Source organism: Pantherophis guttatus, chromosome 2, assembly GCF_059756535.1.
Source record: "Pantherophis guttatus breed Tessera chromosome 2, ASM5975653v1, whole genome shotgun sequence".
Taxonomy (NCBI): domain Eukaryota; kingdom Metazoa; phylum Chordata; class Lepidosauria; order Squamata; family Colubridae; genus Pantherophis; species Pantherophis guttatus.
The window spans coordinates 67,673,733-67,696,226 of record NC_142064.1 but is presented as its reverse complement, the minus strand read 5'-3'; the positions used below and the strand labels follow the sequence as shown (position 1 = coordinate 67,696,226).

Below are 22,494 nucleotides of genomic sequence, written 5' to 3'. Positions count from 1 at the left end.
TCAAGAATACATAGAATAATATTTTTCCTTGTTTTAAGGTTCAGCTTTCAGCATTTGTCTGAATGGACTGCCATTTGTCAGAAATGGTGTAGGGTCTCTTGCTTGAGCGGGGGGTTGGACTAGATGACCTATAAGGTCCCTTCCCACTCTGTTAATCTGTTATCTGATATTTCCAGACCTGGTCTTGATCTACTATATAACCAGTTAGAGTTGGCTGACTGGATATTATGTTTGCATACCCACTCCGAAAGACAGATTCAGATCATTCAATAGTGACTTGGCTGAGAAAGAAAACCAATATTTTCCAGAAGTCTATATGTTTATCATCTCAACTGTTGATTATGCAAATATTTATTTCCCATGAGTTGCCATGGCAGAAGAAAAATTAAAGTTGATCTTGGTAGAGACTTCTTAATGAAAGGTACACTTAAATGCTGATAACAAGTTTGTAGGAGCTCCAGAATTAATATTGCTCAATTCAAGTTATTGCACATGTATAAGTAAAACCATCCAGTAATTGATGAATTGGAAAAAACCTAAGTTCCAAAATATTTATATTAATACACACACATGTATACACGCACTGAGTAGATTTACTAACTGACTGGCTTTAAAGTCAGCCATATCTGGATTTCTTAGTTACAGATGAGTTTATTTTACATGTTCTTTTGTCTATGGGAAAATAAAAAAGTATGTATATCGTACAAAATTAAATATTCTCTTGCCATCTATAATACAATTTGTTACTGTGTCTTAGAAACTAACATTTAGTGCGGGACATACTTTTATACACCAAGTTCACCACATCAAATAAATTATTATTCTTAACCAGGAAATCTGTCCTTTCATACACACGCATATTTGACTACACAAACACACTATGGATGGGAAGAGTTACATGTAACAGGTATATATAATGCTCAATATAAAGAAAATGATCATTTACACATATACAATTTGGACAATTCTAGAGTAACAAACTAAAAAGACTTACATCGCTTGATAAATTACAATTCATTGACTTCACATTTGTCTCTTTCTAGAATTCCCTTTTATAAGAATAGAAAATTTCAGGTCACTGGTAAAAATCATAGTGTTTTTTGAAAGAGTGATATATAAAGTTTGATCTAAAGAACCATGAACCAGGGATTTGAACCCCTGAGGTTCAAACGAATGTAATTAGTATCATCTAATATCAATAGAGCTGGCATTTGATGTTATGGCAGTGATATTTTTGTGTTTAGCATTCTTAAATTATTTTGCCTATATAAAAGGAACCTATGGCAGTCATATTACTGAATGACATTTCCTAGCCCTCCTAAGAAAATTGGTGAATAGTGATGAATGCTAGGCATCTTCTCCTTGTTTAGGATACAAAGAACTTCATAATGTTCAGGCACTTTATCTCCTGCATACCCAGAACTAGAATCCCGAGTACAAATCTGAATTTTTCCTTTTTTTCAAGTCCCTCCCTGTGCACAATGATTATATCGTCATACAAGACTGTATCTTATTTTTCTAACTCAGTTACATCAAAGTCTGCAAACACCTGAAAATACTTATAAGCCGTGATCTGCATTCTGTCTCTCCTCACTTACAACTACAAAAAAGGGAAATGGCTTCTGAAAACAAGAGCCAAGTAAATAACATTTTATCCATCCCAAGCATAATAATAGCCATGTTCATAAGCATATGCTACATCGCTTTTGTATTTTCTTCCAGTAAGGTGGAATTGTGAAAACAAGATCAGCAGGATGTCTGAAGCAGTGTGCAAAAAAAGTATCTGCCATTGGAAGAAGCAGGTTTGAGACCTAATTTGAGTTCGAAAGATTACCAGCTGCCTAGATGTACTGCATTAAAATGACTAGCAAAAAACCTCGGTCAAAACTCCATCTGTCCAATTCTACGGAGATTGTTTTTTTTTTTTACCTTCACTTGAACTTTCATCCTGTCTGGTGTTTCTTCCTTACTTCATAAATTGGAGCTTCACAAGCTGGAGTTGCACTCATCAATCAGTGCTGCACTCTCTCTTTTCCAGTCCCTGAAAGCTGCTTCAAGTATCGCAGACACACAGAAAGAAAGTCCATTCAAAACTCAAAAGAAGACTTTGCTTGATCCTTGGACTACACCATTGGTTAATGTTCCACTTCTTCTATCAAAGACTGGCAGCTGACTTTATGACCCAAGTTCTTTGGAGGATTCTTGAAGTTACATACTAAGGCTCTCTTGCAAAATACATAAACAACAGACAGGCCAAGGGGCAGGGTCAAACTATCCAGTTTGGTCTGTTATGAATTCCAGTATGTGCTTCTCCACCTCATATGAAACACTGCATGGTTCCTCCCTGCCCATAAGTTAAAATAATATATGTGAAGGAGTAGAGTTTCAAACTTTTTGGAGCCTTCCTACTTTTGGGAGGAACAGATCAGGCACTGCAACTAGCCAAACTTGATTTTTCAAAATAGTAGGCTAAGATAGAGTAACTGCAGTCACATTGATAAGACCCTCTGAAGCACACCCTGGAAGCTATAATAATTTTACTTTGATATTGTGAGCAGTGGTTGGGCTTATACTGTACAAAGTTAAGATTTTTTTTTCAAGGTAAATCCTAGTATTTATAAAAAAATAAAAGAAGCCTGATCATAGTGCCTTTGGCACTGTTCTCACTGTTAAGTGCCTTTGGCACTGTTATAGTAAGTGCCTTTGGCACTCTCACACATTCCACAAAGGAAAAAATAGCTAATACTTGCATTTTTGGCCCTAAATTATTTACACAAAGAAAATAGATCAACTCAGATTAATTATCACACCTCCTTATCTCAATATGATAAGTCTCTTTTCTTGACATTTTAACAAGGGTTGTACAAAATAAAAAAGTTGTATTTTGAACGCTGAGCAAAAATTTCTCATATTGTTATGCAAAAAAAGGAAAATTGAGACTAGTTGGGGGTTCCCCTGTTTTTTTGTCACAGAGGCAGGAAGGCAGGCAGGGTCAAGGCAGGCCAATAATCCATATATTATGTAGATAGCCTCAGAGATGACATGAAAGAGAATATGCATCAACAGTCACAAAAACAAAAGCTTGCATTAATTCCAGGAAATAGAGGTATAAGAAAACTCGGACTAGATCCACCCTAATTCACTGAGATGTAGAGGGACTAGAAAACACAGCCAAACTCCCTTCACATTCTGTTATTATAGCCTGCATTAATTCAATATCAGACTTTGTTTCCTGATCTGGCCTATCTTGAAGGGATGATACTCAATTTACAGAAAAATAGCCAAGAAGATATAAATATATATATATATATTCTTAGCCTGCCCTTGTACAAAGAATCAGACTTTGTGCTCAGATTAAGCACAGCACATAATGGTTAATTTAAAAATCAGTCTATGGGAGAGAAAAAGCTTAGGGCTAATACACATACACTTTGCAGTTTTAGCTTTCATCTTTAATCATCAACAAATCCTTACTGTTTTGTATCTGAAAATCCAAAACCTCAACAAGGCAAAAGTATCTTCAATATGCACACATCATGTATGTCTGCTTTTGGCAGATTTCCAAGAAGTGTTATACACAATCCATTGACTAAACTTCAGCAGAGTGAAGGATTTAAGGATAACAAAAGAACCAGTTAACAATCTTTTTAGTCAAGAGCACTCTGAATGTATTTCACCAATTCAGCTTCACTCCCACTTTCATTTTTCAAGTAGTAAGGGCAGAATCTATTCCTACTCTTTCATTAGCCATTCAGAAAATCTCCATAGCTCGAAAATTAAAGGTATTCATGGGATAGCTGAATACTTTAGAATAATAGTGGACAAGTCCTGCTTCTTTGAGCTCTGGACCAAATTCTGGAACAGAGTTTTATTTGGAGCATGGAGTATTTTGCACATCTGTATTCTTTTAAAAAAATAAAAACCAAAAGCAAACAAGCCACTTTATTCTCTTCCTCCAAAGTCACGTTTTCAGAAGGTGGTTTAACTGCAAAAGCAAAATTTGGCAGGTCCTCAAAATTCTACTAGAAATTCAGGAGCACTGCATTGTGCTTCAGGTGTCAGATTCAGTCAGAATCACAGGCAGGTTACAGCAAAGAATTTGGTCTGAAAGAGATTTAATTTGGCAAAGATTTCTGATGGTAAATATTTGGCCAATAATCCACCTTTGAAGTAAAGCTGCTGCTTCTTGCTATTATTGATCCGTAGCTTTTTGATGTGGCAGATCTAAAAAAAATATTGAATAGTGCAAAAAGTCTAATCTCACCAACATATTCATTTATTTTCTTAAAAAATATGGAACATTACAAATTCAACTTCCTAAAACCCCATAATTTTTCCATTCAAAAATTTATTTGGCTCAAGCACTTGACACGAAACTAGGGAAGCACAGCTCCCTTTTTCACCTGCATATTCATTACTTCAGAAGTCTAGGTAGGTTTCTATCTAGAAGCTAAGATACAGACTAAAATTACATGGATTTCCCTGAAAATCCATATAATCACAATTCTCTAAATTGAGGTGTTCACAGGACGACCTACAGCTGTTTGACAAAAGTAAAACTTAAGAATGCAAAACTAAAGAGCTTAAGAGTGTAAAACTCATTTGACACAATTTAAATCCCAGAAATAATTTTAATTCTTTACACTTTTATTGTATAAATAAATATACATATATAATATGTAAAGATATACATATTGTATATGTGTATCTTTACATATACAAATCAGTAATATGTGCAAGTCCTAATGTAAGTGATTGACAGAGCTGGACTAGTCTGAGGACTCGGGTAACATTTCTTCACATGTGGTTTTATCCAGTGTTCTCTTTTGCTGAGGTATGCCAAAAAACCAACAATAAGGGGGAAAAAAATCAGTGCTACTGTTTTCAATCTTTCTCTGGTTTCTCAATTTTTCACATGCTGAAAATGTTTATTCGACATTGACCCCAATAAAAACTTTACATAATTTTATTCAAGGTTTTTCCATATCAAAGATACATACATCACAATAGAAAAGTCAGCTTACTTACCTTCTTCATTCTCATCACTAAAATGAACTTTTTGTAGGCTTTATCCACTGGATTTCATACTGAACTTTCCATCTACATCACAATCAGATAAAACCTGCTTTGCCCTAACAGCTAATGGAAACAATGCTGGAAAGTAATGATTAGAATTGTCCATGTACTTGCAATTAAAAGCTTTAATGGGAACAGGGAAAAAGATGAACTCTGAAAACTCTGGTGACATACTTGTACTGCAATTAAACTGAAGAGACTACAACTTATACTTAAAAACATGTGACAATCTGGTTTCAAGTTTATAAACCACATTAAGGAAATGATTAACATTCAGAATGTTTCCTGTTTGTTTTAAGTAGCAGCTTAGTTCAGAATAGAAGTTTTCCAATGGAAAAAAATCCGACAGCTCACTGTGGATCTCTGTTACTAATATAAACTCTGACTTGTTCAAAGATAACTAAAAAGCATTTTTACTATTTTTCTTGCTAATCTCAATGCTACTAAATAGACTTGTTTCTTCTTAATAGTTGTTGCAACAAAATATTGATGCAACAATTATCATTAAAAAGCTTGTTGTTTGTATATAGGTGAGTGGGTCTTTACAAATATCTTTTTGTTCAAGTAGAATGTTTGTACTGTAGAAAGCAAGAAAAAAGTCAAATATCTGATTTACAATGCACATTTTAATTATTGAAATACAATATCAACTTATAGCTATCCAAGAATGTGTTCATAAGGTAGGTGACCTTATCCATTTTTTAGATAGTAGTTCCTTTTACAAAGGTAGCTTCTTTTAGTCATTTGTTCCTCATCTTATTCTCCCAAACTTTAGTCCATGACTCAAAATAATGAAATAATGCTGGTAAAGGAACAGGAATGTTTAGGCTGATGAAATCTTGTAAGAGTAGCTTTCTTTCATTCTATAGCAAACAGATAAATGGAGGACAATGGAAAAGAAAGGAAACTATATTTGCTTTTTCTTCTGCATTGAAGAGTTCAATAGTGAATTCTTATGAAATACAGCAACCAAAATTTAAGTACAAAATTGGAAAGAGGCTGCTATACAGCAGCATTTGTATTTTTAAGAGGAAAAAAAATCTGCATTGAATAAGCATGCAAAACTAACTTTATAGCTTATATGCAGTTACTGGTATCATTTAACATGAAATGAACTGTATAACTATTGAAAAAATATGGAAAGTCAGTGAAAAGTCTTATTATAAGTCTTATATATTACTTTCTACAAGGAAAATTATTTCAACACACCTTATTTAAAAAGTTTACAAACATTGCCTGTTTGTTTATCGACATGTAAGTTTACTGAAATGGCACCTAGGCTTAAAGTGAAAATACCATTATAAATAAGAAATCATTTGTGTGAATTATTTTCGTTGTATAAACAGTAATTTTTTTGTTTTTAAGCAGTCAGTAGAAATTTTATTAGACAATGAAGATAATTTTAATATGCTCAAGTTATGGTGTATTTTTTTAAAAAAGCCCTGTAATCTGAGTAAAAACTAACAATTGTCAGAATTCTACTGAAGGTTTCAAACAACCATCATTAATAAAATGACAGTAAAGTCAGTATTTCAAAAATACTAAAACTTCTATAGTATGCAAGTTTTTAACTATACATTATGGTTATGCAAAATATTCAGTGCATGGAACAGAGAGTTTTGAATATTCTATGCCAGACTGAAACTCCTGTTTGGTCTGTGTACAGATCTTGAATCAGTGTTTGGTGTGAATAAAGAGCACATGTTCTAGGTCGAGGTGTTGGGTGGCAGGTTGAATGATCAGGAAACCACTGATGGCAACAGGCATCTAAGGGAAAGTGTGAGGCAAATTATGTGAACACAGGATGGGCAGTATGCAGCTAAAGGAGCACAATGGAGGAAAATAAGCACAAGAAGGTGGCGGAGGAATGGACCAGTTAATATGCACTGAAGTTGTGACTCAAGAGAAAGTATAGCAAGACTGGGGTAACGGGGAACACTGAATTCTTTTTAAACATGATGGTAGTGGTGTGCAAAACAGAGTAGGTGGAGTAAATAAAAATAGGGCAGCCATGGGGACTACGGAGACAGGAAGAGAAAGGAGGTTTAAGTGTACTAGCTTTACTTTATTCAGCCTTTAAGACTCTTCTAGATTTGTTTCAGTCTAAATCTGTTAACAATTAAGACAGTCCAAGCTTCTCCTCGTACAAGCCAGTTCTAAGCCACTTTCTGTAAATATGCCCAGAACCTACATCAGTTGGCCCATCATGTAGGTTTCCTATCATTTTCCATCATGATTCTTCAATTTGCCTGCAAATTGCTAGAACTTCTTAACACTATTACCCAAGTAACCAGTTATAATAAAAATAACTGATTTAAATTACTCTCAGCAACAAAATTTATTACTTTGGAAATTCTTGGAATAAAGTGTTGACCATAGTGATTTCAGTTTTGCAGAGACTTGTGATTTTATTTTGCTGTTAATTTTTCTAGCCATTAACTAAAATACACATGTAACTTGTACTCTTTTCCATGGCAGTATAATAGCACGTACCCTTTTAGAACTTTGCACACTTTTCATTTATACTGGCAATGAGCTAAAGCAATTTTGTTCATATGTATCAGTTTTTGTAAACTCCTTTAATCCTCTAAATTTCACAATCCACTGGTTCTATACATTGATAGCTTCTCTATTTAGTCTTTGATGAGTTCTATAGTATATGACTCCTTCATTTTAGAAGAATTTAGAAGTTATCCTTTCTTCAAATTATATTTAATACCTTTGTAGTTTCAACTCTGCTTACACTTTCAAGAAACAACAGCGCAAAACAGTAACCACACTCCATAATCTATACCAACAGATTACTCTTCAGGTTTCCATTTCTGATAGTGAGGTGTTACTGGAGGATCTTGTTTCTGTTATGGAGCCTTTTTCTAATTCTTGAATATCGGACAAATCAATGGTAGGTAATGGTAACTTCCAGAACTGGAAGGAGTTGTAGTGCCAAACGTCATCTTCAAGCTATGAAAACAAAATGTTCAAACAGATTTAACTGTAATGAAAAACAAAACAAAACTCACCACCAACAAAATCTAATTAAAATAATGCTAGAAATTAAGACCTTATAGACAAAGAAAGAACATAGTATGGAGAAATATTCACACAAATATTCAAGTGTTCTCTGGTTTCCATCATTGTAGCAGCTCAATCAAATTAAAATTGATTTACAACAATGGAAACAACTGCATTTTTCTGTGTGGACTTTCTTTTAAAGACTCTTACTTGTATTTGAATGTGATGTACTGATGTGTTATATAGCAATGAAAGACAGAACTGCTCAACACAGAACGTAGAAAATTGGACTTGTATCACCCTCTGGTGGCTTGAAGTGGAAAAATAGTATTCTGTGGAAATACATTTTGCATTCTCAATAATTCATAGCTAGCCAAAAATTGTGGTTGCCTAGAATTAGAATTATGCCACTTCCTTAAATTTCTAATTTTTGGATCTGGGAAGACACAAAAAAATTATACATATGAAAAAAAAATATTTTAATTCATTATATGGTAACCAGAACGTGGCAAATCATTCACCATTAAAAAGAAATTATTATTTTTTATTTGTCTCCTTTATTCTGTCTCTGAGAAACTCACATTGTACATGTATAACAATCTGATCAGGACTAAACAATGAGCTTTCAATTTTGTTTACAGACAAGCTATGGGAAGAGATCATTTATTGCATTTTAAGAGAAGGGGATAAGTTACTAAAATAATTTAAATTTGTTGTGTTCAAGAGCATTCATTTCTTTATATATTTCTTTTCTTTTTCTTTACTATATTTTTATTTCTTTTCTATTTTTTCTTTTCTGTACTAATTTTTAATCGGTATTAGTTTTTTATCAAAAATAAATAATTCAACTTAAAAGGCCAAGTGTATCTTTTTGCCTGAAATTTGAAACATAAATTATATCAGCTTCATTTCATCTCATAGCCTTGATCAATCTTTTAAAGAGTTAAAAGGTCTGAATTAGGTGGTTAGTCTTTGGTTGGGAAACCATTAGGTGATCAATGGCTACAGCCTACAACACGTAGCCCCAAAGAAATTTACAGTCAATGTACTTCCTAATTAGCAACATCACAGTCACCTCCACAAGAAGTATATTCAAAAAAATGCTGCAAAAATTGGTTTATGTATCAAGTCTATACCAGTTGCCCATGTCACAAATGTAACTTTGGATGGCATACAATAAAACAGTTAACTAAAAGCAGGGTTGTCTACGGAGGTTCTCAATCATCGAAATAATAATAATAATAATAATAATAATAATAATAATAATAATAATAATAATAATAATTTTATTTCTATACCGCCCTTCTCCCGAAGGACTCAGGGCGGTGTACAGCCTATTTAAAAACACAGAGACAAAACAACAATTAAAATTTAAAATCATTAAATAATTAGGCTCCAATTTAAAATCCCAGAAATTTAAAATACCCCAATTTAAAACGTTATGTTAATAGCCCAGCCTGGCGGAACAACAGGGTCTTCAGAGCGCAGCGAAACACCCGGAGGTCGGAGATCTTATGTATTTCCGGGGGCAGTTCATTCCACAGGGCTGGGGCTCCCACAGAGAAGGCCCTCCCCCTGGGTGTCGCCAGCCGACATAACTTGGCCGATGGCACCCTGAGACCACCCTCTCTGTGGGAGCGGACTGGTCGGTGGGAGGCTATTGGTGGCAGAAGTCGGTCTCGAAGGTACCCGGGTCCTATGCCATGGAGCACTTTAAAGGTGGTAACCAACACCTTGAATCGCACCCGGAAGACCACTGGGAGCCAGTGAAATAAGTCATGGTTGTTCCTAAGGTGCTTTTACCAAAAGGCAACTGGACTTCCTTACTTTTTTCTTTTAAACATTTTGCTTCTAATCCAACAAAAACCAGTTGCCTTTTCAGAAAAAGCACCTTTGGGATAAGAGTAGGATTTATTCACAGAGAATTGTAGACTCCTTTCTAAGTTCAGTCTTTTAATAACTTTGTGACAGCCTCAAAGACTCAAAAGGGCTCTACCACCTTAGTTTTTATCCAGCCAATTTAGGGATTTAAAAAAAAAAAAAAATTCTCAGAAGCCCTTAATAAACTGGTACTGATAGTCCTTGACTTACAACAATTCATTTACTGTCCGTTTGAAGTTACAACAGTACTGGAAAAAGTTACTTATGATCGTTTTTCACACTTACAACCGTTGCAGCATCCCCATGATCACATGATCAAAATTCAGGCGCTTGGCAACAGATTCGTATTTATGACAGTTGCAGTTTCCCCAGGGTCATGTGACTTTCAGTGTGCGACCTTCTGACAAGCGAAGTCAATGGGGAAACCAGATTCACTTAACAACTGTGCCATCAGCTTAACAACTGCAGCGATTCACTTAACAACAGCGGCTAGAAAGGTCGTAAAATGGGACTAAACTCATTTTGGTTGACTCAACTCAAGGTTGACTCAGCCTTCCATCCTTCCAAGGTGGGTAAAATAAGGACCTAAATTGTTGGGGACAATATGCCAATTCTTTAAACCGCTTAGAAAGGACTGTAAAAGCACTGTGAAGCGGTATATAAGTCTAAGCGCTATTGCTAACAGACATCTCACTTAGCAACAGAAAATTTTGGGCTCAACTGTGGTCGAAAGTCGAGGACTACCTGTATTCCCTTTTTGCTTTTGCCAAGGTTTGGGGCACAACGTCCCTTCACTGGCCAGGGCTGTGATTCACCATTATCCCTTTATTTGTTAACCACCTAATTGTTTCCCAACCAAAGACTTAAACCAACTAGCATCCATAAAGATTCTGATTCGCTAAAGTGGGAAAGGTATCCCCAGAGAGCCCTCAGCAAAGGCTGGGCAGCCCAGACAGAAGAGCCCAAACGGACTGGATGACTCCTCGAGCCATCGCCGTCCTCCACTACGGAAGCTTTCCCGCCTGACGCTCTGGCTCGCCCGCCCGCGCCTCCCTGGAAGCAACAGACGGACCACTAAACTACAGTTTCCCAGAAGCCCCCAAGCACATCCCGCTTTCTTCACCTTCTCGGGCCCTCCCTGACCGGCCGTTGCATCTCCTCCGGCGAGAGCCGCCGCTTCGGTCGCCATACCAGCGACTACAGGAAGCCGCTGCTCGGGCTCCCGCCGCGCCGTTCCTTCCGCGAGCCTCTTGCCGCCGGCCCCCGCCTCGTCGCCTCCCTCCGCAACAACCGTCCATTTGCGCTTCACCCCGCCGCTTTCCCGCCAGAGCGCTGCGCCTCGCGACTCCCGCCGTTCGAGATCGCTCCGCGAGCGCTTCGGAGGAGGAGGAGGAGGCGCGCGCGGAAAGGCGCGCAGCTGGCAAGGCGCGCGACAGGCCACCGCCTCCGCTCTGCGCTTAGCCATCAAGGCCGGCTTTGGCCAAGCACCGAGAGGGGGGGCCTTAGCTTCACTGCGCAGGCGTAAACTGCTGCAAACGGGGGCGGGGCTACTGGAAGAGCGCACAGGACAGCGTGATACTTTTGGTTTGTAGTCCGGTCCCGCGTGCGCCCTCTGTCGGAGACGTAACAAGTAGCTGTGTATGTCCAGCCTCCTTTTATTCTTCATGGCTTGGAAATGAACTAAGACCTTGATAGTCATTGGTAAGCTTGGGATTTATTTATTTTTTTGGCAAACGTTTCATTACTCAACTAGGTAACATCAGTGGTAGTGGAGTTTGTTCTTATTTTATGTTCTGAGGGTTTGCCCTATCAGTGTGGGTAGGTTGGGTTATTTACTGTCAGCTTTCTTGGGGCATTGCTTTTTGATTAATGCCTAATGTTAATCTTTGTATTACTTTGTATTACTCTCTGCCAGGGATGAAATCCAGCAGGTTCTGGAGAACCGGTAGTGGAAATTTTGAGTAGTTCGGAGAACCAGCAAATACCCCCCCTGGCAGGCCCCAGAATGGGATGGGAATGGAGATTTTGCAATATCCTTACCCCAGGAGTAGGGAGGGAATGGGGATTTTGCAGTATCCTTCCCCTGGAGTGGGGTGGGAATGGAGATTTTGCAGTATCCTTCCCCTGCCATGCCAACCAACCCACGTCCACCAAGCCATGCCCACAGAACCGGTAGTAAAATTTTGGATTTCACCACTGCTCTCTGCTCATCTGGGTGTTAGATTGCTGGTAAGGAGGTGTCTTGTTCCCTTTTTTGGGTTGTTGGTTGCGTCTTTTGAATGGTCTGTAGCTGTAGCTCATGTCTGTGTGCCTGTTGATGGCAGATTTGTCAGAGGGCCATGCTTCTAGGAATTATCTATGCACTGAGGATTGCTTAAAAGAAGAACTGGCATTTTTAATCCAAACTCTTCCTTCAAACGGTTACCCCAAGCAGCTTCATCGACAGGCACAGCAAAACAAAGAGACTCAAAACTGACAGTTTCAACTGTCAGTAAAAAGAAATATTTATTGAGCTGCCGTTTAAGGGGGATCAAATAGCGACCCAACGTCTAAACACCTTAATTGAAACAACGTTCAGTATGGCCAAGCTTTACGTACTGCATCAAACCCAGAGCTACTGCTACCATCAATCAAAGAAGCACAACCTATCAGCGCAAAGCCCATTGTATTTACCAATTTGTACTGGAGACAATTACATCGGCAGAACGGATAGGTGCCTGGCTTTCAGAATGAAGGAGCACTTTACAAAATGGGTTCAGACAGTGAGTAATCCGACAACAAACCATGGTGACAAAATGCCTTCCTCTGTTATCGCAAGACATATACTAGTTACGGGTCACCAAGTCAATTCAAACACTGTGTTTAAAGTTTTGCTGCGCCACAGGAACTTGTTTTCTGCATTTCGCCGAAGTGATTGCCATCAATCGATTGAAGCCACCTTTGTGTGTGCAGAAACAACTGTATGTCAATCCATGTCTTCCATGGAGGTAAGGTTTGTCATGGGCTGCTTTTCCGCATACGTCACGTTTAATGCTCTCGGTTGGGGCGCCCTGGTTTGGGGTATAAAGATGGACTGAGAGTGGGGTTGAGATGGCAGATAGGAACATTGCCGTGGTGAAAGAATGAGGAAGATATGACACCCAAGATGGTTCTTGGGGACAGCCAATTTGATATCTTACTCTAGTCCATGGGTGTCCAACTTTTTGGCTTGCCTGGGCCACATTCAGTCAATAGGAATTGTCTTGGGCCCCATATAAAATATATAACATAGGTAATGTATATAAATAACATGTAACAATGTTAAAAGTTTACAATCTTGTGGGATCACATTACTAGCTGTCCAAGGCTGTACACAGCCTATTGTCAGCAAATTGTATATTCCTTCTTGAGGAATACAACCTTGATAGATAGGCAATTTATTACCAAGCAATGAGAAGTCTACGATACACATATAGTATGCTCATAGAGACACCTTTTTAATCACAGGACTTTAAGGGGTAGGAGGTGAAATACAGACTTACAAGATTGGTGTCAGCCGGCCTTGAGAGGTGGTCCAATTAGTCTTGCGAGTAATCCAATTATATGTCCCAGAACTACTAGTTCTCTTTTTATTATAAGGTTATATTAACAGAATCTTGCAAGTCTGAAAGTACATTCCCCCCAGTGGTGGGTTGCTCCCGGTTCGGTCCAGTTCTTGCGAACCGGTAGTAAAGGTAAGTAGAATCCACCCCCGATTCCCTCCCCCCCACCATTACAGCCCAAAAAAATAGAGTGTGTCTCTTCTGAGATATTGCCATGCCCCTATTCCTTCTGCAGGTTTATTTGATTTGCCTAGTCTATGATTCTTCCTCTTGTCTCCTAAAATCATTCCCATATACCATTACACTTATCGAACTAAAATTTATGCAGGTACATTTGTATGTATGTATTGAGGAATGGAAACAAGACTACTGAATGCTGCCAGAATTCTTCACAAATGGAGGAAGTGGAGTCATGTGTATCAAAACACTTCTTTTAATTTTCTTGACAAAAGAATAAAGATACGGAGAAAAAAATAATAAAACATCAGTGAAAAAACATTACGGAAAACCTTTTAATGTATTCTTCTCTTCCTTCCCATTTATTTCCAAACTGCTAACTACAACCTAAACATTTGCACTTTACATTGAACATTGATAATGGCTAGTAGGTGATTTCATTATTACTTTTGATTCTATTCCTAGAAACCTAAATTTTCTTTGCTGTAGTTTATTATAGAACCATTCCTAATTTTTTATTATGCATACGCACAACCCTATCAATTTTGCCATTGTTGCATATTCCAATTTCTGCCAATCTCATATCATCAGCTAAGTTTTTCCCCCAACTGTTGGTATTTTTTTATTTTTGCAGTTATCAACATATAGCTTAATGAATTGTGCTATATTTCATTTAGGTGTTTTGGAATTATCTAGTAATAAAATATGAGGTTTTGATTAAAGCTTTCTCTGTAGAATTTTGCAATGTTTTGATATATTTCTTTTTACTACTTGCAATTTTTTTCTTTTACATGACCACAAGTGGTAGAATGTTCCTATTTTACTGAAGCATTTCCAACAATATACAATTTGTCTATTTTAAAAACTGTTGGATTCCTATACCCTGTATACAACATTTTACACTATTTTTCCATTGAATTGTATATTGGAGTAATTGCTATTGATTTTTCTCCATAGCGCTCTTTGTTTTACTCCAATTCGTCTTAAAATTTTGGAAGCAAGCATTTTGTTTAGTTTTCTTTCCCTTCCCCCCCCCCCAAAAAAAAATCGTTAAAAAGTGATTTTTCAAGAAGGCCTTTGAGGGATATTATGTTGTTTACCAAATTGTGGCCCTATCAAATACATTATTGTATGTGTTGCATTGGTATTGTTTAATATAACATTGGTGTTGAACTACCTTCATTTATGCATAATTTGCCTGACAGTGGAATGGTGGGGTCCAAACTCTTTGAAAATACAGGTAGTCCTCAGCTTAAAACCACAATTGAGCCCAGAATTTCCATTGTTAAGTGAGTGAATTTTGCCCCATTTTACTACCTTTCTTGCCACAATTGTTAAGTGTCACACTGCAGTTGTTATGTTGTTATGTTAGTAATACAATTGTTAAATGAATCTGGCTTCCCCATTGTCTTTGCTTGTCAGAGGGTCACAAAAGGTGATCACATGACCCTGGGGCCCTGCAACCATCATCAGGAATCAGTTGCCAAGAGTCTAAATTTTGATCACGTGACCATGGGGATGCTGCAACAGTCATAATTGTGAAAAGTCACTTTTTTCAGTGCCGCTGTAACTTTGAATGGTTACTAAATGAACTGTTGTAAGTTGAGGACTACCTGTAGTTTTATAATCTTTTCCAGACCAGCTAATATCAGCAGCTGAGATTTTTTTTAAAGATCCTCCAATATCTCTCTTGTTTAATCCATGACACACCTGCATTGTGAAAATCAAGCTTTGATACTGAATACCCAGTATTTTGTTATTTAAATGACCTGGGATTCACAAGCTTTCAAAGCTTGTCATTTGTCAACTAATAAAAAGATGACGAAAAGGTATTCAGAGATAATTTACACAATGGAAGTAAGGTCAGTAATACCGAAAAAACAGAATAGTGGTCATAGTTCCATTATAGATCAATAGAAAAAAATTAAACTTCACTTGCTACATTACTTGGAAGTAATATTCGCAGATGGTTGCAAAGTCACTATTTGAAATAAAGGATACTTTACGTTTTTAAATTTACTTTCATTTAATGGGGCTGCATATGTACCTTTTAATGTTATACAACACATGATCATAAAATGATCACAACTGCCAGCCTCCTTTGATCAAAATAGATAATTTTCTATTGTGTGCAAATATACAAAGAGTATGCAAACATACATACAAGAATTAACAAAGATTAACCCATGATAGTTCTATTGTAGGATACAGAATATGAATTCTACATATCAGTATTGGAAAATAAATCCTAATTCTCAATTTCCAGTAATCTTTGCCATGTCCTTATTCTGAAAGTATTGTACACATGTAGAAGAAGAAAAATCTTTATATTCCTTAAAAATTAGTTACTGCTGAATTTCAAAGTATACACACAAATACTTTACATGAAAAATGGAGTTCAAATCGGGAATCGGAAAAAATTGGAAAGAAAATGTTAATTTAATGACTTAAAGGATTAATACTTGCAATTTTAACAAAAAATGTAAAAAGTAAATAAATCTGATGAATTTAAGACACTTGATGTACAATAAAAATTATTTGAGCACTGATGCGTAAATTACATTAGTTCCAAAGTAGTTTCAGACAGTTTAAGTTGTAAAAGAGCATTTTCTAGGATGAAAAGTAGACACAGTAGTTGTGTCCTGCATTTAGCAAAGATAGGAGAAAAATATCAATAGAATAATCCAATACCCACTGAGAAATCAATCCCACTGACTTCAATGGAATTTACTGTCAGATAAGTTTGCACTGAAAGGCAACTTTGAACATATATCTACATGAGTTACTGGGGGTAACAGAATGGCTACAGCTTGCTCCAATATGGGAATTCAGTTTTCCCTAAAAGATCAATTTTAAAAAAGCACAAAGGTGTCATATTCTGCAGTTTATATGAGCCAAGGAACTTAAACAAGCAAATTTTAATTTTGACTTTTTGCACTATGAATTTAAATAACTAACAGCGTTGCTCATAGAGCAATATATTCTATTTCTAGTTCAAGTACAGCAGGAAGCAAAATTATTCTTTAACCTTTCAACTTGAAAAAGGACACATAATAGTTAACTAGGCCTTAGTAGCATAAAAGAAAATATAAACCTTGATTCTCTTGCATTATTTGGTATCTCAAAAGCCAGTCATGTGCCCTAGATTATATCTTCTTAGCTCAATTCACTGGAAGCATTTTGGACTATATTTGCAAGCTAAGTCAATATATTAAGAGTATGGAAGAATGCCTAACTTCTTTGTTTTGAGATGGTATATTAATTTCCATAAATTTTACCTAGGATTAATTTTAAAGAAATCTTGCATAAACTGTACTTTAATAACTAGAATTCATGGCAGTGAGTGATCTGAATCTGAACAGAGCTAGTGCTCAAGTTATGCCTAGTAAAGAGTAATCATATGGCAATTAGTGCAAAATTATGAGAGATTCCAGTAAGTTACACCATGAGATCTAGGACTGATAGTACATTTCTCAAAACATAATTATCCAGTTTGTTTGTGTACTTGTGTCAGTATATCATAACGTGGGGCAGTTCAGCAAATTACCAACAGAGCTGTCCTAAAAGAATTTGGTTTTACCATGTATGAACTTGTTCTATGAAAAAATAATGCCTTCAATGACAGTATGAATCAATGCCAAACATCTTTTAGGAATACTTCCAGATCTTCATTTTGGGACTTGTACAAACCTACCTAGTCTCATTTAGACAAGTAGTACATTTATAGTAACAGCTTCCATATATCAGTGTTTCAAACTATTTATCCATATGCTCAACATGGTATGAGCCAAAGCAACATTATTGATTGCAGCTCTGTGTCAATCAATTTTGTTATAAAATTCATATGAGGACAAATGTGAGGGTCTGTTTTTTTTTTTTTACAAAAGTTTTCTTACCTTTTCTAAAGCTTTGAGATGTAAACAGCCACATTCACATGATACTTTTTGCAGTATTTGCATTTTTTTGGGGGGGAGGATCCTTTTAGAAAAATCACTAAAATACTGATCAAAATACTTTAACTGAGATTTGTATTTGTTTTCTAAACAATATGTCTGTGGGGAGGGGGTTCAGTTTTGTATCCGGTAGTGTTTCTTTCATACAAATGTATGCATCCATTTCTGTATATTACAGAGAATGATGAATGTCAATAATGTATTAAAATATAAATCTTTCCGAAATTACCAGTTCAATAAAATGGAAAGAACAGATACATAAATATTTGAATTCCACATTAATAACCCAAATATAAATAATGCAGAAATGCATGTTTGGATATCATTAAGGAGTGTAGAAAATAAAAAGAGTTACATTCTGTTAGGAATAAAAAGGCACCGCTAATAAGAGGCTGGGTCCAGTCATCCCTTACAGGCCACTTCATGTTCTGCTAACATTGTTAACAAAAATGCCAGCAATATTCTTTTTGGACAGTCTGTTTCAGATACTGCTTTCTGGTTTCCTAACCACAAACATAACACATTCATAATAGTATTTCATCATAGATAATTCATTCACAGTGTATGTTGTTAAAACAGATTCATTCTCCATCTGAAAAATAAACAGTATTTTCTTTAGTTATCTGCATTTCATTTCAAACATGAAATGCTACTGTAATGCTACACAACTGAAATTTGTCAGTATAAGGTGAAAAATTATTTAAACTCATGTGTTCTTTCCAACTGCCCTTCTCTTCGTTTAGAGCATGTTCGTAAACAATTAGGAATCAATCACTATGCCTCTCCTGTCCCCCAACATGAACATTTACTCGCCCCTTCTCTCCACTAACACTTGCATGCTCCATTTATCTTGGGAGTTTACAAGTTATTTTATTCTATTTTGTTTTTATTCATAGTCCCATCCATCCATCTTTGCATGTTTAGGCATCTCTAAATATGCAAAAATCATGTTTTGAGGATCTGATTTTTTTTTTTAAATTCTTTTCTGCCCAAAGGGCACTTTGCTCCCAAACCTTCATTATGGAATATTGACAAATTAATCATCTTGTTACTATCATAGTAATTAATCATGTGATGAACGAACAGAATGAGGAATTATATATTAACATTATTATTGGTATGTGAAAGTCAACATTTCTTACCTCAATATGAAATCCATATTGTAATATTACATTTTTTATATCCTCATAGCTCAATTCAATAGATAATTCATTTGCTAAATTTTCAAAATGATAAAGAAGAGGACCTAGGATATATTAGAAAAAGCAGTAACTTTACTAAATCCTTCTGAGATCAAGAATAATTTATTAATTCTTTTTTTAAAAAAAAAACTGCCTAGTAGCTGAAACCCATCAGGCAGTTTACAATAAAGCACTTTACAAATACAGTCTGAATAAAAAATATAAAATAAAATGCAAAATAAACACACCATTAATTATAATTATAAATTAAGATAACTGTACAGTGCATTGTCTTATATTTGCAAGACAATGCAAATATAAACAATATAAAAATCCTGGCAAAATAGAAAGGTCTTCACTTGGCACTGAAATGCTGCCAGTATGGTCATCAATCAAGCCTCTTTGGGGAAGGAATTCCATGAATGGGGTCCCACCACAAAGGTTCTCCCTCTGTCCTTACCTCCTGAAAGGAGTTGGAGAAGGGACTCCGTAGATGATCTGAAGGCCTGGGTAAATACACAGGTAAGTAGTGCCTGAAGCACATTTGCATTTTCTTCCGATTTAAAAGTAGATTCTGTTGTTCTAAAATGTTTTATAAGATCCTTCTGGCAATCTACTTTGAATTGTAATGTCTGAAATGGTACACGGTCTCCTCCTTGAGCAGGAAGTTGGACTAGAAGACCTCCAAGGACCCTTCCAGTTCTATTCTGGTTGATTGATTGGTTTCTTTCCCCAAAATGAATTGAAATAAAAGACTATCAAAAGCTTTAACCTATAAACTGACAATGCTCTTAATTCAAAGGCTTTAGATCAAGCTGGAATTCCCTTGTATTATACTTAAAGTACAATGTACAAATACTGCAGCCTTTTCTATTACACTCAAAAGACCTAGTAAATTACCTAAATTGATCCATATTCCTCCCGGTTTAAGTATTTTCCATATTGTATCAATGTAATCAATGACATTGTGTGCCGTGTCTATGAAGAAACAGGTTGCTATGCAATCCCATATATCTGTATATAGAAACAGGAACAGAGAATAGTCTAGCTGTGTAATGAAACTTGCAGGTTACCATCATAAAGAAGACTTAAGAGTAATAGTTATTTGTGCTCAGTTCAGTGTCTTAATTTTCACCCATTTCCTTTGCTGCAACTATGCGTAGTAAATAGTTAATTCCAAAGAGTCTACTTATGCAGAAAAATCTAATACATTAATTTGTAGAATTAAACCATTTGATTTTAACTGTCATTAGCCTAAAGGAACTAGCAAGAATCTGTAGTATTTAATTAGACATTACTAGTAATAGAGAAAAGAAAACTAAAAGCAGAAGATGCTCCCCCAAGACGCTTGTAGTCATTTAATGAAAGAGGTAGCAATGTCTTCTACTTCCAAAAGTCCTGTTGTATGAAATCTTTTTAGAGGAACTACCAGTTCAGTTGATTGGTTTGTCCCTCTGTCAAAACACACAGCCATGTAAAGATAAAATGAATTCTAGTCAAATGTTAAACAAGACCATTTCAACCACTGTGTTCTGCGTTTCTGTTTTTTGTAAACTTGAATCTATTTTAAATCATTACTTGTTCTGTAGATGGTACTGTTAAAGTGATTCTGGTTTACAGGTAGTCCTTGACTTATGATGGCAATTGGGACTGAAATTTATGTCATTAAGCAATGTTGGTCTTAAAAGTTCAAGCCGCACTGCTTAGTAAAGCTATCCCTGCAGTCCTGGTTGCCACCGTGAACTGAATCCCACAGTCGTTACGCAAGGCACCTTCCTGTCAGTTTACTACAACCAAGTCAATGGAGAAGTCAGCAGGAAATTGCAAATTCTGGGTGGTTTGCAAGCAGCTGGCAAGCAGGTAAATGGTTGCTGCCAGGAATGGGAGAACACAAGATGCACAGTAGTGTATGAGGGAATATGCAAGGGTGCACAAGGAAAGCATGCAAGGCTCTGGGAGTTTCCACAAGGAAGGGCATGGCAAGATTTGAGGAAGGTGAGCAAAGATGTATGAGTGGTGGGGAGGCATGGGGAGGCACAGGAAAGGTGCATGGGGATGTGCAAGGAGGCTAGGGAAAGGTGCAAGGATGGGGGAGACTTACTGCAGCAACTTGTAACCTTCCCTGCCAGCTTCCCCATTGACTTTTTGGGGAAGTAGCAGAGAAGGTCATAACAGGCAAGAATGTCGTGGGGCACTGCTATTAATTAAGTGAGAGCAGATCACAATCATATGATCACAGGAGTGCTGGGGTGGCCAGGATGCTGAAGCCTGCTTGTAACCATCATTTGTTAAGCAGCATCATAACTTTGAATGGTCACTGAATAAATGGTCATAAGTTGAGAACTATCTGTATTTATTTTCTATCTGGGAGAAAAGGAAAAAGAAGCTGATCAAATCTTATTATTTTGCACAAAGACTTTCCTGCTCTTTATTGTAATGCTAAAACATCATCAAGTCTTATTTGCTAACTGATAAAACAACCCAAACAGATGAGATCAGAGAACTAAATATCTTTCAGTAAAATTATAAGACACTTTAATAGAAAAACGGAGATGCATTCATTTTTTTTTAACTTAAGGCTTTTTAAATTGTTTACAAAAAATAACTTTAATTATCTAATATTGCTTTGTTTTTGAGAATTTGACAAATTTCATTTTCCAAGTCTAGTTCCTGCCCCTCCCCACTTACTACTCTCAGAGTAGATTTCTCGAAAATCGCCTGCTGTCATAGAAAAGTTGGCACCAGGAGGAAGACTGTGAGGGTCAACATCCGGGAAATAAATTGGCTGTATTTGATCAGCAGATCTCTTGTTATTGCTAAACTGATGAATCCAGGGATATAATTTACATGAATTAGTTTCACAGCATCTGTAACATATAATTATCGAAAAGATGTTATTTATTATTACCAAACAATACAAAGTTTAATATTTTAGTTTGTGGTCTTTCAAATACAACTTGATAATTAACATCAACATTATTTTTCTTTCTTAAAAATAATTGCTGCAACTTTTCACTTATTATTTGTAACCTACTACAAAGAAGCAACTACAAAAAACATTTGCTTTTTAAAAGTTTATGAAGACTCTTAAAGAAACGGAATGTAGTTGTTTAAGCAACTTTGAACAACTTTTAAACAACTTTATTCATTGCTTAAAATTAATATCATTAAATCTTTAAAGTTAAAACAGATTACAGACAACTCAAATGTCTAACCTCTTGTAGGTGATCTAGAAAGGGCAGGCCTATTTTTTTTTCCTCTCCAGGATATTCAGGAACTTACAAGTAAGAGCAGTTTGCCTTTCTAGAGGTTTCCACTTTTATTTATAAAAATAAATCTGGAATCAGGCAAAGACAAGGCAATTTATTGATGATTGTTGGGGGTTTAAGGTTGGAAAAAACCTTTTAGCCATTTTGAAGATGAATTTTGGTAGCAGAATCTTGATGTGCTGAGAAGCACCATGCCCACCATTACTATATCATTTCCTATTATATACAACTGAAAAATTATTTAACCAATTTGAACAGTTTGTCACCCTGAATATGGCATCTGAAAATGGTAAGTGTAGTTGATTAAAATGAGCACATATGAAATACAATAAATTCCTCCCATATAACATCCATACGGCATATT

At 36.1% G+C, this 22,494-nt stretch overlaps 3 protein-coding genes across 9 annotated transcripts in view; all 3 read right to left on the bottom strand.

Moving 5' to 3' along the window:
- The window catches only part of TRPM6 (transient receptor potential cation channel subfamily M member 6), a 76,467-nt gene extending 70,936 nt beyond the window's left edge, over nt 1-5,531 (bottom strand). For 2 of the 3 annotated variants that reach the window (XR_015732239.1, XM_034410227.3), the window contains exon 1: nt 1,930-4,050. Coding sequence is in view for 2 of the 3 variants with exons in the window: in XM_034410227.3 (XP_034266118.2) it covers nt 1,930-1,947 (18 nt within the window). In the remaining variant the exon portion in view is untranslated. Of the gene's footprint in view, nt 1-1,929; nt 4,051-5,028 lie in introns of those variants that run through there. The other variant, XM_034410230.2, reaches the window with a different exon arrangement.
- A 153-nt stretch (nt 5,532-5,684) lies between these two features.
- C2H9orf40 (chromosome 2 C9orf40 homolog) lies at nt 5,685-17,916 on the bottom strand. 5 transcript variants are annotated; one of them, XR_015732240.1, is made up of 3 exons: nt 11,093-17,916; nt 7,796-8,037; nt 5,685-6,356 (listed from the first exon to the last, which is right to left on the bottom strand). XR_015732240.1 is itself a non-coding variant. In XM_087886143.1 (3 exons), the coding sequence occupies exons 1-2, from the start codon at nt 11,666-11,668 to the stop codon at nt 7,885-7,887; spliced, it is 729 nt and encodes a 242-aa protein (XP_087742269.1). In that variant the 5' UTR covers nt 11,669-17,916; the 3' UTR covers nt 5,685-6,356; nt 7,871-7,884. The 5 variants fall into 5 exon arrangements, 3 of the variants coding, with proteins under 3 accessions (XP_087742269.1, XP_087742270.1, XP_087742268.1); XR_015732241.1 differs by having other exon boundaries at nt 5,685-5,939; XM_087886143.1 differs by having other exon boundaries at nt 7,871-8,037.
- Nucleotides 15,735-22,494, bottom strand: part of CARNMT1 (carnosine N-methyltransferase 1) — a 19,028-nt gene continuing 12,268 nt past the window's right edge. Inside the window, exons 5-8 of the mRNA XM_034410217.3 lie at nt 21,550-21,728; nt 19,762-19,875; nt 18,823-18,926; nt 15,735-18,272 (exon numbers count right to left, since the gene is read on the bottom strand). Of these exons, the coding sequence (XP_034266108.2) occupies nt 18,162-18,272; nt 18,823-18,926; nt 19,762-19,875; nt 21,550-21,728 (508 nt within the window). The 3' untranslated portion in view covers nt 15,735-18,161. The remainder of the gene's footprint in view (nt 18,273-18,822; nt 18,927-19,761; nt 19,876-21,549; nt 21,729-22,494) is intronic.

What these genes read in the sequence shown, in the direction of transcription:
- C2H9orf40 (XM_087886143.1), bottom strand. Translation starts at nt 11,668, where the DNA reads ATGACTATCAAGGTCTTAGTTCATTTCCAAGCCATGAAGAATAAAAGG. An exon ending in GTCAGGGAGGGCCCGAGAAG is followed by an intron (nt 8,038 to 11,092) that starts GTGAAGAAAGCG and finishes TTGTTTTCATAG; the next exon opens with CTTGAAGATGACGTTTGGCA.